The sequence below is a fragment of the Heterodontus francisci genome, chromosome 23, assembly GCF_036365525.1.
Source record: "Heterodontus francisci isolate sHetFra1 chromosome 23, sHetFra1.hap1, whole genome shotgun sequence".
NCBI classification, from domain to species: Eukaryota; Metazoa; Chordata; class Chondrichthyes; order Heterodontiformes; family Heterodontidae; genus Heterodontus; species Heterodontus francisci.
Window position 1 is genome coordinate 44,593,095 of NC_090393.1, and position 25,891 is coordinate 44,618,985.

General features: G+C 44.0%; 1 protein-coding gene across 3 annotated transcripts in view; it reads left to right on the plus strand.

Moving 5' to 3' along the window:
• Positions 1-25,891, plus strand: part of nos1 (nitric oxide synthase 1 (neuronal)) — a 144,751-nt gene that overhangs the window by 111,786 nt on the left and 7,074 nt on the right. For all 3 annotated transcript variants that reach the window (XM_068055179.1, XM_068055180.1, XM_068055181.1), the window contains 12 exons: positions 430-488; positions 648-764; positions 1,256-1,430; positions 2,532-2,670; positions 2,759-2,837; positions 6,461-6,654; positions 9,968-10,137; positions 13,710-13,920; positions 15,262-15,349; positions 17,329-17,450; positions 20,828-20,976; positions 23,772-23,966. In XM_068055179.1, coding sequence (XP_067911280.1) covers positions 430-488; positions 648-764; positions 1,256-1,430; positions 2,532-2,670; positions 2,759-2,837; positions 6,461-6,654; positions 9,968-10,137; positions 13,710-13,920; positions 15,262-15,349; positions 17,329-17,450; positions 20,828-20,976; positions 23,772-23,966 — 1,698 coding nt within the window. The remainder of the gene's footprint in view (positions 1-429; positions 489-647; positions 765-1,255; positions 1,431-2,531; positions 2,671-2,758; positions 2,838-6,460; positions 6,655-9,967; positions 10,138-13,709; positions 13,921-15,261; positions 15,350-17,328; positions 17,451-20,827; positions 20,977-23,771; positions 23,967-25,891) is intronic.

A 25,891-nucleotide genomic window follows, 5' to 3' on the forward strand; every position in this document is an offset into this window, starting at 1 on the left:
TAACTTGTCTTATATCATTAGTAAGGAATGTTTTATTCGTATAAGCCTCATGGTTTAATTAGTATAATCCCTTTTCTTTCCTATCATGCATTCTGACTACTGACTCCATTTTGAAGATTTATAACAATTCTCAGGGCATTTTTCCTTCAAGTGTTCTGCATTATAGACTATTCCTCTTCAACTAGGTTTCCCAATAATACAAATATTGCTTATACAACCCCTTTTTACTTAAAGCAGCACTGTTTTAATGAAAGGTTTTTTTGTGTTTTTAAAAGGGAGGAGAGCTTGGGATCATTCCCTTCTTAATAGCATAAGTGATGTAATGAGGCACTTTGATGCAATTATTGCATTGTGTCATTGTAAATAAATGCAAGTTTGTCAAATGATTATTCAGAACAAAAGTATAACTTTCTCACCTCATTATTCTAGAAATTTGGATCTTCCCTGATGGAAATGAGACATCCTAATTCAAATTCAGCAGAAAGGAAGTGAGTGAGATTGAAGCACCATTGCTAATAATTACTGTTTATACAATGCCAAGCTGAGACAATCTCTCGCCTATCAGCAGAAAACACAATTCCTGTGCCATTACTGAGCTTGTTTTTATTACACATAAAACAAATGTCTTGTATCTCCTCTCTGTCCAGGAGCTACAAGGTTCGCTTTAACAGTGTATCCTCATACTCAGATGCCCAGAAATCTTCAAGTGATGAACCAGAACACAAAGATAACTTTGAGAGTACTGGGCCTTTAGCTAATGTTAGGTAAGTGCTTTCTGAATAGTCTTTCTGAAATAGCAGAAGACTCATTCAAGTTGCATTTATGTTTCAACCCTGCAAAATAAGTAAAGCAGTACTGGCGACTCCAGTGGCAAAGATGCCCAAATGTCAAGATGGCTCATCCCCTGGCATTGGAGACAGTGTGCCACTGCTGGCAAACACAATGACCACCACTGATTATACTGGATTATACTGTGACCCTGGTTGTTAGCTCATAAAATATAACAGTTAACAATTGTATTAATCAATACACTAGAAATAGAGCAAAGAAAGTCAAATCCCAAGGTGTTTTAATAGCACATGTCAACCTGGGTTATAAAAACTGCCAGAAATGTCATTTTTAAAAATAGCCCCCTAAGGAAATCCCATCAAGTTGGTTAAAGTGGTTATTGCCTGAAGTAGTGGTGAACTATAAGTATAATGAAAGTGATCACTGATGCGCTGTGAATATTAAGTTTGAATACATTATTTTGCAGATTTTCTGCCTTTGGCCTTGGCTCTCGAGCCTATCCACATTTCTGTGCTTTTGCTCGAGCTGTTGACACTCTACTCGAAGAACTTGGAGGAGAACGGATTATGAAGATGGGAGAGGGAGATGAACTCTGTGGGCAAGAGGAATCATTCAGGACTTGGGCTAAGAAAGTTTTTAAGGTTATTGACCTTTAGGAAATTACTTCTAATTTTCAGCATAAACCAGGACCTGTGTTGCAACCTCTCAGATTCCTTGGAGGTAATTTTCTGTTCGGTCAATTTTGGGCAACATCAGGTTCCAATAGAAATGAAAATCAGGAGAGAGATATAATGAATTGATAGAACCTACTTCAAACTATCAGCCAAAGTCAAAATTAGCCTCATTGTTTCTTTTTCAGGAATACTTATGAAGTTGTGGTATTTTGTCAAAGTATTGATCACTGTGTTACCAACGTATGTTGAAGTATTAGCAGTGGATACAGAAACAGAAATTAATAGCGGGACATATAAAAGTAACAAAAGTATTGGAAAGTATTAAGAGAGCAGAGGAAAGCATTAATATATAAATGTTGTAAGTATGGGCAGTGACAAAGAAGGCGCTGTCAAAGAATGGGAAGCACAGCAGTGGTGGAGGTACATTTGAGTTACACCAGTGACAGCAGTGTGTGGCAGGATAGATGATCCCTTTTGTGATTCCTCCAACACACCACCAATTTCGGCAGCAGGAGTATAAGTTTCAGCCCTCAGCCTTTTAAGTGTCAGGTGCTATCAACCGTGAGAAAGGGAAAAATCAGAAGGCAAGTTATCCAGAAAAACACATATACTCCCTTAAACCTTGTCAAAATATAGAATAACCTGTAAAAAAAAAAGGATTGCAGTTGAGCTGAAGGATTGGCACAAACCCAAGAGTAAGAGTTATCCCAATTAAATTCTGAAGTCAGGCCAGCCTTTCCATGTCAGACTAAACACACACAACTTACACTGATATAATGTCTTCAGCATAGTAAAAGGTGCTTCACAGGCGCAGTATCAAGTAAAAATTTGACACCAAGGCACAGAACAAGATATTAGGAGGGGTGCCAAAAGTTTGGTCAAAGAGATAGGTTTCAAAGAGCGTTTTAAAGGAGGAAAGAGGGCTAGAGAGGTGGAGAGGTTTAGGAAGGCAAGCAGCAACCAGCAAACACCTCCCTAAAACACCAGTGAATCAGCAGTTCCTAGGGTTGCTGTGAGCCAATCAGTTGCACATATTAGTGTCCTAACATAGAACTGCATTGTTTTTAGGCAGCGTGTGATGTATTCTGTGTGGGAGATGATGTCAACATTGAAAAAGCCAACAACTCCTTAATAAGTAATGATCGCAGCTGGAAGAGAGCAAAATTTCGCTTGAGCTACCATGCTACGGCACCTGACCTCACGGAAGGTGCGTGTTATTATAAATAACTTGAGCTTGTTGAATAAAAGTTTTTGATTATTATAAGTAATCTTTTTCATTTTTCCTTCTGGCAAAGCTCTCTACAGCATTCACAAAAAGAAAGTTTATGCTGCAAGACTGTTATCTCGGCACAACCTGCAAAATCCAAAATCCAGGTAGAACACTTTTTGCATCATTAATATAACTTTAGAAGGAAGAAAATTTTAAGTGGAATCATATACTTCACATTAAAATGTTAGTAATTGTTGCCTTGTTGTCTCACTGAGCCTATGGGATTTTAACCTAGCTACAAAATTACCAGTATAAAATGAAAAAAGAAAGAGCTTGGCATTTGTATAGCGCCTTTCATGACCTCAGGATTTCTCCAAGCGCTTTACAGCTTTTGAAGTGTAGTCACCACTGTAATGCAGGAAATTTGGTCGCCAATCTGCACACAGCAAAGTTCCACAATCAACAATGAGATAATAGCCAGACCATCAGATTTTGTGGTGTTGATCGAGAAGTAAATATTGGCCAGGCACTGAGAAAAACTCTGCAGCTCTCCTTCAAATTGTGCCATGGGATCCACATCCACCTGAGAGGATAGACGGGTCTTAGTTTAACATCTCATCGAAAAGACAGTACCTCTGACAATGCAGTGCTTCCTCAGTCCTGCACTGGAGTGTCAGCCTAAGTTATGTGCTTAAGTCCTTGGAATGGATATACTTGCATTGGAGGTAGTACAGTGAAGGTTCACTAGATGGGTCCCTGGGATGAGGGGGTTGTCCTATGATGAGAGGCTTAGTAAATAGGGGCTGTATTCTCTGGAGTTTAGAAGAATGAGAACTGATCTCATTGAAACATATAAGATTCTAAAGGGATGGATAGGGTAGACACTGAGAGATTATTTCTGCTGGTTGGGGAATTTAAAACACGGGGGCACAGTCTCAGGATAAGAGGTCAATCATTTAGGACTGAGATGAGGAGAAATTACTTCACTCAAACGGTTGTGAATTTTTGGAATTCTCTACCCCAGAGGGTTGTGGATGCTCCATCACTGAATACATTTAAGGCTGGGATAGATAGATTTTTGGTCTCTCAGGGAATTCAGGGATATGGCAAGTGGGCGGGAAAGTGGAGTTGAATCCTAAGATCAGCCATGATCGTTTTGAATGGCGGAGCAGGCTCAGTGGGCCATATGGTCTACTCCTGCTCCTATTTCTTGTGTTCTTGTATCCCACAACTTTCTGACTCAGGTGAGAGTGTTACCATTGAGCCAAGACTAACATAGACATGCCAAAAGCAAAGATGAAGAAGGGATCTGTCCACAACCAGAGTCAGGTAGTTTCTTTAGAAGAGTCATTGCATTTCTGTAGATTTAGAGTTCCACTGTTTAACATACTGTCCAGTGTGGAACTCTGTCATTCAGACCTAGAATGTACCAGGTTAATCTCTGATGAAATAACTTAACTTAGCTGATATGAGATGGTTCACTTTTCTTCACTCTTTCCAAGCTGGATGGTAGGGAACAACCACTGTTCCCTCTCTCTTTGGTAATTCGTCAACCTTTGTTGCAAATTGGGTTTCCATGAACAATGGCTGAGGGTGGGTTTGGCACAGCTGTGATGCCCTCCATGACTGAATAGTTTGCTCACAGTCTAGGCTCATGTATGGAGAATGGCCACTTGGGTGGCTGGTGCCCACAGAACCTTACCCCAGCAAAGCGTCATGATTGAAGGAGAAAAGGGGCTGGGTCAGGGGGCGGTCTGGTGTCCTTAAGTCTGGACAAGGCAATTATAGTCTCTCCTGTTTTTGGAAAATAAATAACTAATCGGCCTGATACAAAAACATCAGAGCAAACAGCAACCAGTAAGCTTCTCCTTTGAACATCAGTTAATCGTCAGTTTCTAAGGTTACTGTGATCCAATTGGTTGCACATTAGTCCACTTCCAGGTAACTGCAATACCTTTACGCAACATGTGATGGGGAAGTTTCCCAATTCTAACAAATAAGCTATCCCAGTAATTCACATGTGTTGCAATCTCCTGATCATCCACCATAAATTCAGAGGTATGGGAAAATCCCCTGCAGAAGTTCTATCCTATTATGTTTAAGTTTCTGAATGTATACCTTTGACTATATTGTCAGATTTATGTTACATTCCAAAATAAGAAAATGAGGAAAAGACCAACTGAAATTGAGCATTTTACTGATATCCAGGGTTGAACTTCAGCTACCATTCAGTGGGAATTTTTATTTAAACAGCCATGATCCATGGCAGAACACACTCAATGGGCTGAATGGCCTACTCCTGATCCTATGTTCCTGTGATGCTGTGTCCTTATGAAAGGAGGCAAAGTTGTAATTTTGATAACAAGGGCCAGAATTTTATGTAGCAGCGAAGGTCCCGCCCACCGGCTTAAAAGTCAGGGGCAAGCCCACCATTGCCGGGCCTGGAAGCCACAAAGCAATTTTGCATGGCCCAGGCCTTTAACTAGCCTCAGGTGGAACTTCCCCCCCTCAGAGCCAGGATTTCCTGCTTCCAGGTGCTGCCAGCTAGTCAGTAGCCGGCAGCTCCTCAGTCCCAGCAGTGCCACCTGGAGTGGTAGCCACTGCTGGGACTGCACCCAGCAAGAAAAGGACTATGGACGTCAGCCTCCATGAAGGTGAGTGGGCTTTCGGCCTCGCCAGGGACAATCCGCTGGGCCCCAGCGAGAGGGGTGGAGATCGTTCAGGAGGGCGGGGAGGAGGTACTCCATCAGGGGCGGCATGTGCTGCTGGAGTGACCCTCTGTGGGGCACAGGGTAAAGTACGAGCGGCAGAGGCAGGAGGAAACCCTTAAGTGGCAATTAAATGACAGGTGGGCAGGCCGTTTTCAACCTCCCCTGCTGCTGGTAAAATGACAGCAGGTGGGTGACGGGAATGGCACTCCCTGCCTCCCACTCAATTTTATGCCTTCCTCACCACCACCAGCCCGCTCCCAGGGGGTCTTAGAATTACGGCCAAGTTAAGATGTAAGTTCATTGCTTGGAGCAAAGGTTTCAATAAAGGAACCGCTGGTCAGAAATTAAATGATACACTGGTAGGAAAGAATTTATTTTAATGAATCACACTTTTTAAATAATATGCATATATCACTACTATTTTCTGATTAGACTCTGTCTGTTCAGAAGAATAGAGGAGAGCAAGTTTAATTTCTTTTTCCTCAAGTCATTATGTGACCTGGTGCTAAGTTCTCCAGTTGTCGCACTAGGTCTTTATTCCTTGTTACCATTCTGTGATACAATGACAGTCCTCGCTTGGATTACTTGGTTTTGCAGCTCCTTTCTTGGCTCGATGTGTGAATGCACTGTCTGCTGTGGTACGGAGACAAATGGATCAGGAAGTCCTAGATTTGATCCCTATATTGTGCTGAATTAGCTGATCTCATCTGGGGTACCAATGTTTAGAGGCCTTAGACTAAGGAAACTGGGAGGAATCCATCAGAATTCCAGCTCCTGGTCGCTATGGGATGATGCTGGTTGGAAAATATACATAGACAGATATCAGTAAGGGCAAGATTGAACTCTGCCGTGTTGCTCTTTGTGGTCAAATAACCCACTGATAATCACCTTCTGCAGTTAATACATGAAGAGGCATTGCTTGGGTGGGTCTGTGGAATCATGTCCCACCAAGAGTCACAATCATCAGGAGAGAACGGAAAATGATTTGAGGGCAAAGTACAATGAACAAAAAGAAACGTAGATTTTGTGACATCTTTAACTGATTATTTGAAACATCATTCTGTGTTTCCATTTAGCCGTTCCACAATTTTACTACGGATACACACAGACAAGCAGGAAGAGTTACAGTACCAGCCTGGTGACCATCTTGGGGTCTTTCCTGGTAACCATGAAGATTTGGTCAATGCCTTGATTGACCGGTTAGAAGATGCACCTCCTGTAAATCAGATCATAAAAGTTGAGTTTTTGGAGGAGAGAAGCACTGCTTTAGGTAACTATAGAACATAAACCTGGGATTTTCAAAAATAAATACCTGCATACCTGGACACAAAACCTTGTGAAGCTATCAGGCAAACTGATACTGCTCTACTCACATGTAGGGTATAGAGTCATTTGAAATTTATTCAATGCAAAATTAGAGATTGCAGATATCTAATACCATCTAATTGTCTTAATAACCACTACTATTTAGATTTATATTTTACGAATATAATACTCTGATTGTTATCACCATGCTGAATGAGAGAAGCTGACTCCTCCATTCCCCCCTGAAAGAACCAAAAGCATTGACTTCACTGGCAGAAGCTAGGAGGTAGTGAGGAAGATGAGCCTGTTCCTGTACCTGTGACTATGAATTGTCTGGGCACAACAAATACAGGAAATGTCAAGCAGGGAGGAGCACATCCAAATAACACACCCATCAATGCTGATCTCAACAGGCTTCCAGTAGGCACAAAGGATCAACTTGGGATGGGCTTCATCCTAGGGACTTAAAAGAGGTGGTTAATGAGGTAGTAGATGTGTTGGTGTTAATTTTTCAAAATTCACTAGATTCTGGAAAGGTTCCATCAGACTGGAAAGTTGCAAATATCACCCCTCTATTCAAGAAGGGAGGGAGGCAGAAAACAGGTAACTATAGGCCAGTTAGCTTGATGTCTGTCATGGGGAAGGTATTAGAATTGATCATTAAGGAGGCTATAGCTGGGCACTTCGAAATAATCAAGAATAGTCAGCATGGTTTTGTGAAAGGGAAATCATGTTTAACCAATTTATTGGAGTTCTTTGAAGGAGTAACATACGCTGTGGATAAAGGGGAGCCCGTTGACATACTGTAATTGGATTTCCAGAAGGCATTTGACAAGGTGCCACATAAAAGGTTATTGTGCAAAGTAGGAGCTCATGGTGTATGGGGTAACATATTAATATGTATAGAAGATTGGCTGGCTGGCAGAAAACAGAGTATGCATAAATGGGTCCTTTTCTGATTGGCAGGATGTGATGAGTGGAGTCCTGTAGGGGTCTATGCTGGGGCCTCAACATTTACAATTTATATCAATGACTTAGATGAGGGGAGTGATGGCATGGTAGCTAAATTTGCAAATGACACAAAGATAGGCAGGAAAGTATGTTGTGAAGAGGATGTAAGGAAGTTGCAGATCAATTTAGATAGGTTGTGTGAGTGGGCAAAAATCTGGCAGATGGAGTATAATGTGGGAAAATGTGAAGTTGTTCACTTTGGCAGGAAGAATAAAAAAGCAGAGTATTTCTTAAATGGGGAACTACTGCAGAATTCCAAGATGCAGAGGGATCTAGGTGTTCTAGTGCTTATGTCACAAAAGGTACAGCAAGTAATAAAGAAGGTTAATGGAATGCTATCCTTTATTACGAGAGGAATTGAAAATAAAAGTAAGGATGTTATGCTTCAGTTTTACAGGGCATTGGGGAGACCACGTCCTGAATAGTGGTCTCCTTATTTAAGGAAGGATGTGAATGTGAACGTATTGGAGGTGGTTCAGAAGAGGTTTACTAGATTGATACCTGGAATGAGCAGGTTGTCTTAGGAGGAAAGGTTAGACAGACTGGGTTTGTTTTCACTGGAGTTCAGAAGAGTGAGGGGAGACTTGATTGAAGTATATAAGATCCTGAACGGTCTTGACAGGGTGAATGTGGAGGGGATATTTCCTCTTGTGGGTGAGTCCAGAACTAGGGGGCACTGTTTGAAAATTAGGGGTCGCCCTTTTAGGACAGAGATGAGGAGAAATTTTTTTTCTCTGAGGATTGTGCGACTTTGGAATTCTCTGCCTCAGAAGGTGGTGGAGGCGGGGTCATTGAATATTTTGAAGGCGGAGATAGACAGATTCTTTTTAGGTAAGGGAATCAAAGATTATCAGGGTAGATGGGAGTGTGGAATTCGAGACAGAAACAGATCAGCCATGATCTTATTAAATGGCAGAGCAGGCTCGACAGGCTGAATGACCTACTTCTGCTCCTAATTCGTATGGTTGTTTGGGAAACTTAACCCTCTGATCATCTCTCCACTCAGCATTATATGTGTAGTAAGTTAGAAGCTGAAGGGTCAGGGCACAATCTCCCATTCAATGGGCTCAACATTTTGCAACAATGGGGTTGAAACCAGAAATTCAACAGAGTGAGTGAGAGATCAAATCCTGTAGCCTAGTCCATGGTACTGCACAAAGGCACTCCAATAACGTTAACTGGTTGACAATTTGGGCACAGTCTATCTTTGGAATTTCTGATGGATGTTCTCAGTGGACAAGGCTCTTTGCTGGGACTGTGAAATAAAAAAATTACTTCTCCTGTCTTCACTTAGGGGTAAATATTCATCTCCAGCACTCTGTGGGCAGAGCTTTGTTGCCAAGCGCACATATTGCTCGTTTGGGAATTCTCCCGTTGAGAATTACAGCAGAGTTTTCTGTCTATTCTGTAGATATTGATTAGAAGTTGATGGACAATTGTGGGAGCATGTGTCTAAACTCCTGACGTGAGCTCTCAGCAGGAGAAGCTCTGTTTTAGGAATACTAAGGTCCAGGAACTATTGTTGTAGATATTAGTCGAGTTTCTTTGTATGCCATTTAAAACAAATGAGTTAAAGTCTACTTTAAACATTAAAGAAGAGATTTTCTTTTGGTTGCCGCTGAGGAATGCTCAGTTTCCATGTATAGTGAAGAGGAGACAGCGGTGCAAATACTTTACATTAGTTCTCCACCCCTGAGATTTGCAGGAGTTTCTAAATTCCTGGAGTAGATGCAGGCCCAGTGTAACAACGCAGATGAGGTGGGAGGTACAATTCTCAGCTCTCTTGTCTCAGGCTAAAAACACTGACGGTGAGGCTTTCTCTGGAACACTCCACAGAACGGGGTCACAGGACAACCCCAAATATGAAGGATAGGAAAGTTTAGAAAATCAATTCTTCCCCCATCTCCATTAGCATGAACTTCAGTGACAAACAGAAGGCCTCAAAGTTGGTAGCCAGGCACACAGCCACTCAGCCATGCAGCTATGCTCCAGTTTTCCATTCCCCATCCCCACTCCAATCCCAATGCTAGGCTCTGCCAGGAAAACTGGGCAGATCCCCTTACATACGTGGACTGCAGCGGCTCAAGAAGGCAGCTTGCCACCATCTTCTCATGGGCAATTAGGGATGGGCAATAAATGCTGGCCTGGCCAGCGACGTCCATATCCCATAAAGGAATAAAAAAAGAAGCAAATCAGCCCCGAAATGTTCTTTATTCATCACACAAAGTTCTTGGCTGCAGCTAGTGCAATCTCTTTTATCCACACAGGCGTTATTAGCAACTGGAGTGATGAGAACCGCATTCCGCCTTGCACCATCTTTCAAGTTTTTAAGTACTATCTGGACATCACAACTGCTCCAAGCCCACTCTTACTGCAACAGTTTGCTCTCTTGGCAAAAAATGAGCAGCAAAAGAAAAGGCTTGAAGTTCTCAGCAAGGTAAGTCTCTTGTTACTTCATAGTTTGTTTTAACTCATGAAACTATTTTAACCAGGTTTGTGTTTTGAAAAGCAAGATGGTGAGCCTCCTGCCTGCTTCTATATCCACTCAAAGATCCCCTTCCCTTAAAGCATTCCATGCATCCACATTCAAAATACGCCTAACATTGATACCAACTCTAACCCAATGAACCGCTGGCTCCCTTCAACCCACCACACTTTTAAACTCTCACAGGCAAGAAAACATATATATTTTGCACGACTGAATCAATGTTAAAACCTTTTACATTTACAAAATACTTACCTATTGAACATGTTGAAACATACATTGAAGGAATTGCCTGTAATTCTGCACATATAGAACATAGAACATAGAACATTACAGCGCAGTACAGGCCCTTCAGCCCTCGATGTTGCGCCGACCTGTGAAACCATCTGACCTACACTATTCCATTTTCATCCATATGTCTATCCAATGACCGCTTAAATGCCCTTAAAGTTGGCGAGTCTACTACTGTTGCAGGCAGGGCGGTCCACGCCCCTACTACTCTCTGAGTAAAGAAACTACCTCTGACATCTGTCCTATATCTATCAACCCTCAACTTAAAGCTATGTCCCCTCGTGTTTGCCATCACCATCCGAGGAAAAAGGCTCTCACTATCCACCCTATCTAACCCTCTGATTATCTTATATGTCTCTATTAAGTCACCTCTTCTCCTCCTTCTCTCTAACGAAAACAACCTCAAGTCCCTCAGCCTTTCCTCGTAAGACCTTCCCTCCATACCAGGCAACATCCTAGTAAATCTCCTCTGCACCTTTTCCAAAGCTTCCACATCCTTCCTATAATGCGGTGACCAGAACTGCACGCAATACTCCAGGTGCGGCCGCACCAGAGTTCTGTACAGCTGCAGCATGACCTCGTGGCTCCTAAACTCGATCCCCCTACTAATAAAAGCTAACACACCATATGCCTTCTTAACAGCTCTATTAACCTGGGTGGCAACTTTCAGGGATTTATGTACCTGGACACCAAGATCTCTCTGCTCATCTACACTACCAAGAATCTTCCCATTAGCCCAGTATTCTACAATCCTGTTACTCCTTCCGAAGTGAATCACCTCACACTTTTCCGCATTAAACTCCATTTGCCATCTCTCAGCCCAGCTCTGCAGCCTATCTATGTCCCTCTGTAACCTACAACATCCTTCGGCACTATCCACAACTCCACCGACCTTCGTGTCATCCGCAAATTTACTAACCCACCCTTCTACACCCTCATCCAGGTCATTTATAAAAATGACAAACAGCAGTGGCCCCAAAACAGATCCTTGCGGTACACCACTAGAAACTAAACTCCAGGATGAACATTTACCATCAACCACCACCCTCTGTCTTCTTTCAGCTAGCCAATTTCTGATCCAAAGCACTAATTCACCTTCAATCCCATACTTCTGTATTTTCTGCAATAGCCTACCGTGGGGAACTTTATCAAACGCCTTACTGAAATCCATATAGACCACATCCACGGCTTTACCCTCATCCACTTGTTTGGTCACCTTGTCAAAAAAATCAATAAGGTTTGTGAGGCACGACCTACCCTTCACAAAACCGTGCTGACTATCTCTAATGAACTTATTCTTTTCAAGATGATTATAAATCCTATCTCTTATAACCTTTTCCAACATTTTTCCCACAACCGAAGTAAGGCTCACAGGTCTATAATTACCAGGGCTGTCTCTACTCCCCTTCTTGAACAAGGGTACAACATTTGCTATCCTCCAGTCTTCCGGCACTATTCCTGTCGACAATGACGACATAAAAATCAAGGACAAAGGTTCTGCAATCTCCTCCCTGGCTTCCCAGAGAATCCTAGGATAAATCCCATCTGGCCCAGGGGACTTATCTATTTTCACACTTTCCAAAATTGCTAACACCTCCTCCTTGTGAACCTCAATCCCATCTAGCCTAGTAGTCTGTATGTCAGTATTCTCCTCGACAACATTTTCTTTCTCCACTGTAAATACTGATGAAAAATATTCATTTAACACTTCCCCTATCTCCTCCGATTCCACACACAACTTCCCACTACTATCCTTGATTGGCCCAGTACTTGACCTCAAATGCTGTTTGAAACTGTTCGTGGGATTTCTCCATAGCTTCTTCGGATGATCTTTTATGTTTAAGTTCCCAGATACTAGCATCAGGGCTGGAGCTGTAAATTGTAGGGCCAGTCCTTACCACAGCTCTACATGAGATGGTGGTAGTTTAGTCAGCAACTTGTAAAATCAGACTATGTCAAGGAAGAGCCAGATATAGATGAGACTGGAGGGCGGATAACAGGCGAGAGAAGGCGTCAGGTGGGGAGCCTGGCATCTTCCCACTGCCATGGCATATTGCCAGTGGTGGAAACCTTGGTGGCGTGGCTATCCAACGGGCAGCCAATTGAACCACTTAAGTCAGCAATTAAGGGCCACTTCCTCCCCTTTGGGCATTTTGCCCTTTTTGGAGGGCCGCCTGCCATGTGGGGAGACTACCAGTTAAACCCTGGTGGCCTCCCAACGGGGTCAAGGGGGGCTCTTTTATGGACGCTTCATGTCTCACAGAGGGGCCTCTCAGCTGTAATGGCCGCCCGCACGCAACTGCGTCGCCAGTGCACCACGACACCCACCGCCCCCCCCACCCCAACTCGCCCCACCACCAATCACTGAGCCCTGCCTGCCTGGCACGTTGTTAGATTACCTTGAAGAGTGATATCCCCTGAAGATCTTAGTGTGCTAATGAGGTAAGCACCAAGATGTGGTCATGTGACTCAAAGCCAGAGTCACTCTAAAACTGTAACACCTAGAGGAAGGTTCTGTAAATAGTTTGCTCTGTACTGTATATAAAAGCTTAGCTAAAATAAACCTGTTTGAGATCTTCAACCAACTGGACTCCACGCATCTCATTTATATTGCACCAGACAACATAAAGAACTCATTACAGCCCCAGCTTCCCCCAACCAAACTCACCACTCTTTGAGTGTGCTTCTCCATTTAGACACCCTCTCCTTGGTGATGTAGCCTGAGCAATGGCTACTGCTAGTGCTGGCACTGTTGAGGTTGCCAAGCTGCTGGCCCTCTGATTTAGCCAGCAGCTCTTGGGGGTGGGCTGTCCTCCTCAATAGGACGGTGGCACCGGTGACAACCTTTTAATTGGCCACCACTGGCAAAATGTCGCCCCAGAGTCCACCGACTGCCAGAGCAATGTCATCCCCCGGTTTCAGCCCCAGAGGCAGAACTTGGCTATCAGCTTAAACATTCAGCTCATAGATTCCAAGTAGCGATCAGTACACCCCGAAGCAGTAATATCTGAGTGTGTGTTATTGCTCCTTTTGCTAATACAAATAATACAGATTCTTGTCAGATCCAGCTAAACCCATCCTTATATTTCTCTCCCAACACCAGCAACTTTTGGTTTACAACAGTTCTCTCTAGTGTGAGAAAGATGTTCACCCTTGATGCATACAATAATCCTAACTGTAATATGCTATGCCTGCAGCAGTGGTTTAATAAGGACCATGCATTCCATTGCTAGGGATTACAGGAGTATGAGGAATGGAAGTGGTACAATAACCCGACCGTGGTGGAAGTGCTGGAGGAGTTTCCTTCCATTCAGGTGCCAGCAACCCTCCTACTTACCCAGCTTCCTCTGCTGCAGCCTCGATATTACTCTATCAGCTCATCTCCTGACATGTACCCAGACGAGATTCACCTTACAGTGGCTGTGGTTTCATATCGCACAAGAGGTACACGCATCAGAAGTATGAGATTTGCTCATTGCTGCTATATTGTTGTGCTTAGAATAGATATTTTTTAGGAGGATTTCCAATATATAGTAGCGACAGTAAAGTTATCCCCAAGTGTAAGGATGAAAAATTGAAGATATGTACAATGGTGATATTGGGATAATATCTGGCATGCGGGTCCAAGCCTATAGGTTGATAGGTTAATTGGCCATTATAAATTGCCCCTAGTATAGGTAGGTGGTAGGGAAATATAGGGACAGGTGGGGATGTGGTAGGATTATGGAATTAGTGTCAGATTAGTATAAATGGGTGGTTGATGGTCGGCACAGACTCGGTGGGCCGAAGGGCCTGTTTCAGTGCTGTATCTCTAAACTAAACTAAACATATCATGACAGCTGTTAGGTGACACGAGCTTCACCTCACGCATTTGTCCATTATGAAACACAGATGAACCCATGAACAATGATGAACAGGAGAAAACCCTGTGGTCCGTCTGGCCTGTCCCACATAATTGTGGCTCCCTGTGCATCACAATATAAAGAATCCGCACTGCACCCAAATCCGTGTGATCTCCTGAGAAAGGTGATAAAAGAGAAAAGCCCAGGCCAATTTGGGAGGAACAAAAGTCAGGGAAATTCCTCTCTGGCCCACTTCGGCAATTCAAACTAATCCAGAAGATCACTCTGGAAGAAGCCCTAATAATGCTATGCAGTGCCTACCGTTTGGAAAAGGTGATAGCTGCCCCCGCCAGAAACAGGTCCGAGATCCATTGTGCATGGCACTATGGATGTTGAAAAGAGCAGGAGAGCTGACAAAGTAAATCAAGTATTAAGGATTGGATGGTGCCAAGTTTGGGTTTGGTTGGAATCTACTGGTCATGTACTGGAGTCAGGTCTTAACAAGACAAGAGTAAATGGAAGATTATTATTCTTATCTCAAAGGCTGCCAACTAATTTTGGTACTTGTTGCTTGGTATTTGTTTTACGTTAAGTTTTAGATGGCAAGATATTTTTATTTTGTTCTGTTAAAAGGTGTTACATGTTGCGGTTTAGTAACAAAGCACCATTCTATACAATGGCAGCAATGCACCATCCTAAACAATGGTAGGACATGGTCCATTGCATACTTCCATAGGATATTGCAAAGGATAACTTCACTAGTGAAGACCACATCCTGTCTCATTCTAGTGACTGGTTACAGAGGCTGCGAAGCTTAGCTTGGGTGTTGGGATGCTGCATGACGAGGGTGAAGAGAGTAAAAGAGAATGGAGAATAACCAACAATTTAAGTGAAATATAGTGTGATTATCTTTGATAATGAGCTTATGTCTTTATGTTTACAGATGGTGAAGGATCACTGCACCATGGAGTCTGCTCTTCCTGGCTTAACAGGATAGACCGAGATGAAACGGTGCCTTGCTTTGTCAGAGGGTAATCAGTTTTTCATGAAAGTATGAAGTTTAACAGCAGTCTGGTCTGTATAAATCCATTCTGCAAATCTTTACACAAATATAGATCCTTGAATTTTAAAAGCACTTTTAAGAAAGATAGTTCAGACTTTCCTGTGCCAGGGTGTAATGGGAAATTCTCCCACTGAAATTCCCCGTGGTGAACTGCACCCAGGCAATCTGAGCATTCCTAGTTAATAAGGAGAAAAAAGTAATAAATTTCCCTTTCTCCAAAGCACTGTGCAAGTAAAGTGTATATTGTAAAGTGCATGCTAGTGCCTGCAACTATGTCTATTTTGGATTCAATGTACATAGGATATGTTACAGTCAGAGCTTAAACTGATCATGGATGGAGCAACAAAAGAGTGAAGAGGCCACTGGTGTTACAACCTCACACTCAGATCAGATATTTCACACATCATTTACGTCTATTACTCCGAACAGAATTTCATGTAGCAGCTTTAAAGTTTAACCTGTAAGTGAGGTAAAGCACGCAGATCCAGGAGATAGGCACACGAATTTAAAACATAATACAGCACCACTCCAGTTGCAAGGCTTGTGTGAGGCTTTTATAAAGACAAAAAATGGCCATTTAATGACTTCTTGAGGACATGACTGAGACTCTCATTTCATCATGAAGCTAGTTCATCTTTATGCAGACATACACCAAAGCCTGCCATTTTTTCCATTTCCACAGAATCTGCACTTAATGCTAAAGGAAATTATTGTTTTATACATTTTGGAGGATCTGTTATGATACAAATGGTTGTCACTGGGATCCCAACATAACCTGACAATGGATGTGTAAACATTTATTGACTTGAATAGTGAAAGTTGGTGGCACAATTACAGATTTTGTCCTTCCAAGACTGGGTTAAGTCTGGAGAAACTGGTGAAAGATGGATGGTTATAGATTTCTCACTGATTATATAAGTAGGGTGATAATCATTTAAAGTGGTGTAAGACTCACAGTATTGAAACATTTTGGGTTCCGTGCACTATCTGCAAGATTGCATTGATTTCAGTATTTTAAATTGGTTTACTGAGGTAATACAACCAGATACCAATTATATTCTGCATAATAGAATACTATGAAGTATCTCATGTCACACCCTTACCTTCCACAGATTTGTCGTCACTGCCACCACCAACAGTTTGGCAGCCGCATGTGCGTCATGCACTCCAGTCCTCCGCATTCCCCACCTGTCTGCATTTGTACCATAGCAGAGACCTGTAAAACATTTGCGGTGAAATTAGTAACTTTATTGCAACAACTCTTCTTTAATTGCAAGATTTATGGTTATTCTTTCACCAAAGACTTTAAGAGAATCAAAATTTCTCACTTGAATTCGTTCAAGGTTGAGTTGGATAGATTTTTGATCGACAATGGAGTCAAGGATTATGGGGTGTAGACAGGAAAGTGGAGTTGAGACCACAAACAGATCAGTCATGATCTTATCGAATGGCGGAGCAGGCTCGAAGAGCCGAATGGCCTACTCCTGCTCCTCAGTCCTATGTTCCTATTTTGGTTGTACCCCTGCAGTTTGCCAAGTCTGGTCTCACTGGGCCATGTGCCTCTTGGGACTGAGGGCAAACAAGCAACTCACTCCCAGTACTCTACCCATGCTGGCTGCTAGGAGACTCAGTTATGGCTCTTAATTTGATTTTCTCTCATTGTAACTGTCCGAGACACAACAGGAGCATTTTTTCAATTACTAAGACTTCAAGAATTTGATGAGAAGGGAGCAGCAATTGTTTTATAAAAGAAAGTCATGTAGCTCTAGCCTGTCATCTGGACTGTTAGCTTTACAGAGGACTAATGTTGAAATGACCAAAAATATGGAAATACAGTCACAAATCTCAAATCATTTATCAAAAGATTCATTCAGTTATCATAGAATAGCAATCATAGTAAACAATGACAGAGGCCTGTATTAATATATTTTATGTATTTGGATGCAGAGCACCTTCTTTCAGATTGCCAATAGATCAAATGGTTCCTTGCATATTAATTGGACCAGGAACTGGAATCGCTCCCTTCAGAAGCTTCTGGCAGCAGCGGCTGCACGATATTGAGCACAAAGGTAGGTCATCAAAATAAGACAATAAAGAGAGGAGCTTAAAGCATACCAGACCTGTTAAGTATTTCCTCCTATAGGACTAAGCATGAATGTTACGTTTGTTTAAAAAGACGTATATTGCTTAGGACTGCCTAACTGGTGAGGTTATTGATATGAGGTAGGAAAAGAGTATGAGAAAGAACAGAGGGCTGAGGAATCCTTCTTTCCTCTTCATGTCGATTATCTCCTCCAATCATCATTCAATTCAGTCCATTCTTTGTTGCTAATTTGACTCGATATTAATCAACTTCTTTCAGATGCTATGTCTTCAGTGTTCACAACCTTTTTCTTCATTCTGTGCAGTTGCTAAATCACCTCCATGAACTTCAATGTCAATGAAAATATTTTCTTTCAATTATTCAGAAGCTCAGAGGATGAAATTGGACAGTAGCGCAAAATGAGGGATTTTTTTTTTTCCAAAATATACTTTATTCATAAAAATCTGTAAAAATTACATTGCCAAACAGTTTCCAAACAGCACCAAAAAATACAAACATTGCAAGGGAGATCAGTTTCCTTCAATACTGTCATGAGTTTCTTCCCAACCCTTCCGTTTCACAATTGTCATGTCAATTACAGTTTTACATTTACAGCAATTGAGAATATTAACGACACAGTTCAAGGGGTTTTCCATGGATCCAGCCCCTCAGTCCAGCTTGGTGGGGGAACCTTACACTGTGGTCTTTCCCCATTGAGCCTTTGCTGCGGCTGCCCCAAGCTTTAGTGCGTCCCTCAGCACGTAGTCCTGGACCTTGGAATGTGCCAGTCTGCAACATTCGGTGGTGGACAACTCGTTGCGCTGGAAGACCAGCAAGTTTCGGGCAGACCAACGGGCGTCTTTCACCGAATTGATAGTCCTCCAGCAGCAGTTGATGTTTGTCTCGGTGTGCGTCCCTGGGAACAGCCCGTAGAGCACAGACTCCTGTGTTACAGAGCTGCTTGGGATGAACCTTGACAAAAACCACTGCATCTCTTTCCACACCTGCTTTGCAAAGGCACATTCCAGGAGGAGGTGTGCGACCGTCTCTTCCCCACCACAGCCAACGCGGGGGCACTGAGCGGAGGGGGCGAGACTTCGGGTGTGCATGAAGGTTCTGACGGGGAGGGCCCTTCTCACCACCAGCCAAGCTACGTCTTGGTGCTTGTTTGAAAGTTCTGGTGATGAGGCATTCCGCCAAATGACTTTGACGGTCTGCTCGGGGAACCATCCGACATGATCCACCGTTTCCTTTTCCCGCAGGGCCTTGAGGACATTCCGTGCAGACCACTGCCTGATGGACCGGTGGTGCAAGGTGTTTTCCCGCAGAAACTGCTCCACGAAGGATAGGTGGTACGGCACCGCCCAACTGCACGGAGCGTTCCGTGGCAATGTGACCAGGCCCATCCTTCGCAACACCGGGGACAGATAGAACTTCAGCACGTAGTGACACTTGGAGTTTGCGTACTGGAGGTCTACACACAGCTTGATGCAGCCGCACACGAAGGTGGTCATCAGGATGAGGGCCGCGTTGGGTACATTTTTCCCGCCCTTGTCCAGAGATTTGAACATCGTGTCCCTCCGGACCCGGTCCATTTTAGATCCCCAGACGAAGCGGAAAATGGCTCGGGTGACTGCCACGGCGCAGGAGTGGGGTATGGGCCAGAGCTGCGCCACGTAGAGCAACAACGTGAGCGCCTCGCACCTGATGACCAGGTTCTTACCTACAATGGAGAGAGATCGCTGCCCCCACATGCCCAACTTTTGTCGTACCTTGGCTACTCGCTCCTCCCATGTTTTGGTGCACGCCCCGGCCCTTCCGAACCATATCCCCAGCACCTTCAGGTAGTCTGACCTGATGGTGAAGGGGACAAAGTATCGGTCAGCCCAGTTGCCAAAGAACATGGCCTCGCTCTTGCCGTGGTTAACTTTGGCTCCCGAGGCCAGTTCGAACTGGTCGCAGATGCTCATCAGTCTGCGCACGGACAGCGGATCCGAGCAGAAAACGGCGACGTCATCCATGTACAGGGAGGTTTTGACCTGAGTGCCTCCGCTGCCTGGGATTGTCACCCCTCTTATGCTCGCATCCTTCCTAATAGACTCAGCAAAGGGTTCAATACAGCAAACAAACAAGACCGGGGACAGAGGGCAGCCCTGTCTGACTCCATATTTGATCGGGAAACTTTCAGATTCCCACCCGTTGATTGAGACTGCGCTACTGATGTTTGTGTAGAGCAGTTGGATCCAATTGCAGATTCCCTCCCCAAACCCCATTTTGGAAAGCACGTCCATCATGTAGGTGTGCGATATCCTGTCAAAAGCCTTCTCCTGGTCCAGGCTGATGTGGCAGGTGTCCACCCTCCTGTCCCGTACGTAGGCGATCGTATCCCTGAGTAGCGCGAGACTATCAGAGATCTTCCTGCCGGGTACAGTACAGGTCTGATCGGGGTGAATCACCAACTCCAGAGCAGACTTGACTCGACTGGCTATGACTTTGGACAGAATCTTGTAATCAACATTAAGCAGTGAGATGGGCCGCCAATTTCTGATTTCTGCCCTCTCCCCCTTCTGCTTGTAAATGAGGGTGATGATGCCTTTTCTCATGGATTCTGACATGCTGCCGGCCAGGAGCCTACTCTCGTATACTTCCAGCAGGTCCGGGCCGACCCAGTCCCACAGGGCCGAGTACAACTCGACCGGTAAGCCGTCGCTCCCGGGAGTTTTACTCGTCTCGAAAGACTCGACGGCCTTTGTCAGCTCGTCCAGAGTTAGCGGCTTGTCCAGTCTCTCCCTCCTGCTGTCATCTAAGACCTCTGTGATAGATGACAGGAAGGACTGGGAGGCTCTGCTGTCTGTGGGCTTCGCGTCATACAGCCCAGCATAAAAGGATTTGCTGATCCTTAGTATGTCGGACTGCGAAGACGTTACCGAGCCATCTTCTTCCTTCAGGCTGCTGATAACAGAGCTCTCTCTGTGTACCTTTTGGAAGAAGTAACGCGAGCACGTCTCATCCTGCTCGATGGAGCGGACTCTGGACCGGAAGATGATCTTGGAGGCCTCCTTGGCAAAGAGCGAGGCCTGCTGGCTCTTCACCTCTTGGAGGTCCTCCTTGACCTCAACCCCCATTGACTGCAACCGGAGTAGATTTTGCATAATTTTCTGGAGTCGGGACAGTTCCCTCTGTCTCTCTCTCGCCTTCTGAACACCTTTGTGGATGAAGAACCGTAGCGCAAAATGAGGGATAGCAAATCACACCTCGCCCAAATGTATTTTCTATTGAAGTCAAGTGCTGCAGGAGATCTGCCCCCTTGTGTCTTATAATCACTTTAATATGAAAGTTTGTGATATCACTTCTATATTTTAGGTGTAAAAGTGTGTCCCATGACACTTGTGTTTGGCTGTCGTCAATCAAAAATCGACCACATCTATCGAGAGGAGACTATTCAAGTAAAAAGCAAAGGTGTCTTTCAGGAACTCTATACAGCTTATTCCCGTGAACCTGCAAAACCAAAGGTATTTAGACAGTTTATGATTTAGTCTTTGTGCCAGGTTTTCTGTATTTTCTTTAGGCGACTGTATTTTATTTAGTTGCAGCTTTGTTATTTTAAATTTTCTTAAATAAATTATATATATCAGACATTTAAAGGGTGTAAATAGGCTTCTGAGACATTGGGAGTTTTTAATACTTTAGGTCCATATAAATAGCAAATCCTTGTTAATCAAAATACCCAGTCTATTTGTCTTCCAAAATACAGCTTTTTTTTAAAAGAAGTATCACCATGTCCAGGGGATTTCTGGTACGTAGGTTCAGTTTGTGGAACAGACGGGATCTCCAAAGACTCCATGGTGGGTGCACATTAGCCATTGGGAATGCTTGTGATTCAGCAAATGCAATATCTGCTGCTTTACAAGCGCTGGGCAATGAAGTTTATTTTAGGGCATTTGAAATATACTTTAGAAATATACTCTTTCACTCTGATGCAACCAGTCAAGCAAAGGAAATTTGGGGAAATTTTATGCTCTCCTCCGTGGTGACTTTGGAGGCGGGAAGAGCATATAATCAGGTGGGATGGTGGCGGGGAAGTCCCAGCCACCTTCCCGCCTCCACCCAAATTAATTCCGGGACGGGGAGGCCTGTGAACAGCCTTCTCACCCCGCCACCAATTGAGGACTTTAACTGGGCAATTAATGCCCAATTAAGGACCTCATCCCACCGCTGTCGGAATTAGCCAGCGGCGGGTAGGCCTGCTGCAGCACGGGGAGCACACCAAGCAAACCCATGCAAGTTGCTTGCTGGCTCCGGAGTGCGGTAGGGTCCCTTGTTAAGAGGCACTTAGTGCCTGAACGAAGGACATGGCATGCAGACACCCCCTACACTCCCCTTCCCTGCCAGCCCCACCCTGCAAAACCCCTCCTGCCTTGACTTACCTGTGGCCTGGGTTCAGAACCTCCAGTGAGTCCAGTACTAATAGCAACCACCACCTCTGTGGTGGCGCTGCTCAGTTAAAGAGCTGCAAGCCTCTGCATGGAATGTCCTTAAGGCTCCACGGGAAAAGGAGATGGTGCATCCCCAAGCAGACTGCCAAAGTTATTTGGCAGAATGCCTCAACACCAGAACTTTCAAACAAGCACCAGGACGTGGCTTGGCTGGTGGTGAGAAGGGCCCTCCCCGTCAGATTCTGCACACCCAGAGTCTCACCCCCTCCGCATGCTGCCCTCGAGGTGGCTGTGGTGGGGAAGAGACTGTTAACCACCTCCTTCTGGAATGTGCCTTTGCAAAGCAGGTGTGGAAAGAGATGCAGTGGTTTTTGTCACGGTTCATCCCGAGCAGCTCTGTAACACAGGAGTCTGATCTACGGGCTGTTCCCAGGGACGCACACCGAGATAAACATCAACTGCTGCTGGAGGACCATGAATTCGGTGAAAGACCCTCTTTGGTCTGCCCGAAACTTGCTGGTCTGCCAGCACAAAGAGTTGTTCACAACCGAGTGTTGCAGACTGGCACATTCCAAGGTCCAGTACTACGTGCTGAGAGATGCACTAAAGCTTGGGTCAGCTGCCACAAGGGCTCAGTGGGGAATGACAACTGTAAGGTCCTCCCGCCATAGTGAACTGAGGGGCTGGATCCATGGAAAACCCCTCAGGCTGTATACACCAAATATGGGTTTGCTGTAAAATGTACATGGCATATAAAATGGAATGGAATGGAAGGGTTGTGAGGCAACTCACTCCTGTATTGAAGAAAATTGATTTCCTTTGCATTTTCTGGAATGTCAACTTAGTGCTGTTTTGAATTGTGTTGTAATGTATTTTTTATGAATTAAGTATATTTTTGGAAAAAAAAGGCCTCTGATCATTCAGCTACCATGTTCCCCTGCCAACTCGCTGGTTGTCCTGTAGGTGACAGTTGGCCAGTAGGAGGCAGTGGTTAGAGAAGAACACCGGCTTGACCTCGTGGATCTGACCGTGAATGCACGCGACACAAACAGGAAGTCAATCCTGGAAAGGGCAGACCCATCCAGTCTTGACCAGGTGTATCTACGCTGTGCTCCGTCTTCAGGGTTACTGAAGATGTCGTGCAGCCTGGCATCTTTTACTGTTTCCATTAGGAATCTGGACATAGTGTCCAGTTCCTGTCATCACTGCTGGATCGTCCAGCTGCATCAATGATGCAGTTGAAGTCACCACTCTGAATGTCCGGCCTGGACATCGCCAGCAGCAGTGGGAGCTGCTGGTGAACGGTCAGCTGCTCGCTGTATTGGACCGGGGCGTACACGTTGATTAACCAGAGTGGAGCATTGTTGTACATTACATCTGCTAATAGGAAGCGACCACAGCTCTTAGAGGGCAGGACTTCTGTCGCCAGGGTCTTTGATCTGGGGAAGGCCTGCCGCTGTCCACTTAAATGCAGAATTGGCACTTGATTTGGCAGGCCTTCCCCAGAGGAGGTGACGTGGGGCTCTTGCTAGTGCTTTAGCCAGTGATTGAAACCCCCATTGTCCAGATAAAATCCCATCCATTGTATGTGTGCAACCAGCATTGGCAAGCTTTTCCAAACACTTCAAGGTCCATTTAATGCTGTTCCAAATTAGAAATTTCAAACTAGTATTTATTGGGAGTAAACACACTGAAGTATCTCAGCAGGTCTGGCAGCATATGTGGAAAGAGAAGCAGAGTTAACGTTTTGGGTCAATGACCCTTCTTCGGAACCACTTCGGAGTGGTTCCAGCATTTCTTGTTTTTATTTCAGATTTCCAGCATCCGCAGTATTTTGCTTTTATTACACTGAAGTATCTGTCTGGTTTCAGAAATACGTGCAAGACGTCTTACGTGAACAGCTTTCTGACCAAATATTCAAACAGCTACAAGAGCAAAGTGGACACATATATGTTTGTGGAGATGTTACTATGGCAGGTGATGTCCTGAAGACAATTCAGCACATCGTGAAGCAGCATGGGAAGTTATCATTAGAAGATGCCGGGGTCTTCATCAGCAAGCTAAGAGTAAGCATTTATATAGTACCATTGACATACTCAGGAAAGCTTAAAATGTTTTACATCTAATGAATTACTTTTAAAATGCAGTCACTTTTGTTATATAGATAAACACAACAGTCAATTTACATACGAGTTGCCCTAAGCAATAGTGAGATAAATGACTGTTTTTTGGTCATGTTGAGTGAAGGATAAATGTTGGCCAGGACATGCCCTGCTCTTCTCTGAATAGCACCATGGGATCTTTTATATCCACCTGAGGGCAAACAGAGCCTCAATTTAAACTGCCAAAAGACAGCACTTCCGACCGTACAATACTTCCTCAGTATCACATGTTTCTCTTTCTGATGTTGACTGGCCTGAAATGCATTTCTTTTACTTGAGATTATAATAAAGCCCAGTTTGTGTTTCTAGCCCAGTTTCAGGTGTAGATGCAACATTATGAGGTTCATGACAAATGATGCAGAACTGCCGGGATGGAGAACTCAGGATCGGAAAGCTTGAGAAGCAAAATTAATCCAAAGCACTTTACCGGAGAAACTAATGTTTTAGAACATACAATAAGTATATTTCAGTAGGATGTATTTGACTGACTTTTGGGCATATAGGGCTAAATTTTGAGTCCTACCACCTGGCAGAAATGGGGTGGTGCTCTCGAAAAGTGATGCAAAAGAACATATCGTCTTGTTGCTGCCACCTTCAGTACAATGGCCCAGAAATTGCTGGGAAAATTGTGGTGAGTTTAAAATGTACGCCATTATTAATGCATAAAAATCACAAAGTTGTGGTGAGGAAGAGATATGCCCATGAGTTGTGAATCACCACAAATTGCTGGAAGATTAGCTTTGTAAAAATGGGATCGCAACATCAACCTCCCCATGAGTCGCAAGAAATATCTGGATTTACTCTGTAAGTATGAATAGATTTCATCACACCCATTTAGGGCTGGCATTTCCTGTGGTTAGGACTCTGTTAATAACTTAAATTATGGTCCAGGCATGAAACTCAAGCTCTCCAGCCCAGAAAGGAAAGAATTAAAACTATGGCGTCTCACTCCAACAGGTAGTAAATTGTAAATAGTTTTTTTTAACTTTACATTTCCAGCAATGTCTGGGCTGTTGTCAATTACAATACCATCCATTCTGATCTACTCTGCTGTTTTTGATCCAAACTGACTATTGATCAAAATGAGTCTTAAACAACAATGGTAGACAAAGACTATAGCATAGAATCTTAATCCAACTCAGGAATCTATAACTGACACACCTGACATTTTAGATAGATTTATACAAACTAATTAATTCTCTTACCCATATGCTCAGCATAGTGGGGAAAGTCTTTGCTCGAGTCGCTCTGAACAGGCTCCAGAAGCTGGCCGAGCGCGTCTACCCTGAGGCACAGTGTGGCTTTCGTGCAGAGAGATCGACTATTGACATGCTGTTCTCCCTTCGTCAGATACAGGAGAAATGCCGTGAACAACAGATGCCCCTCTACATTGCTTTCATTGATCTCACCAAAGCCTTTGACCTCGTCAGCAGACGTGGTCTCTTCAGACTACTAGAAAAGATCAGATGTCCACCAAAGCTACTAAGTATCATCACCTCATTCCATGACAATATGAAAGGCACAATTCAACATGGTGGCTCCTCATCAGAGCCCTTTCCTATCCTGAGTGGTGTGAAACAGGGCTGTGTTCTCGCACCCACACTTTTTGGGATTTTCTTCTCCCTGCTGCTTTCACATGCGTTCAAATCCTCTGAAGAAGGAATTTTCCTCCACACAAGATCAGGGGGCAGGTTGTTCAACCTTGCCCGTCTAAGAGCGAAGTCCAAAGTACGGAAAGTCCTCATCAGAGAACTCCTCTTTGCTGACGATGCTGCTTTAACATCTCACACTGAAGAATGCCTGCAGAGTCTCATCGACAGGTTTGCGTC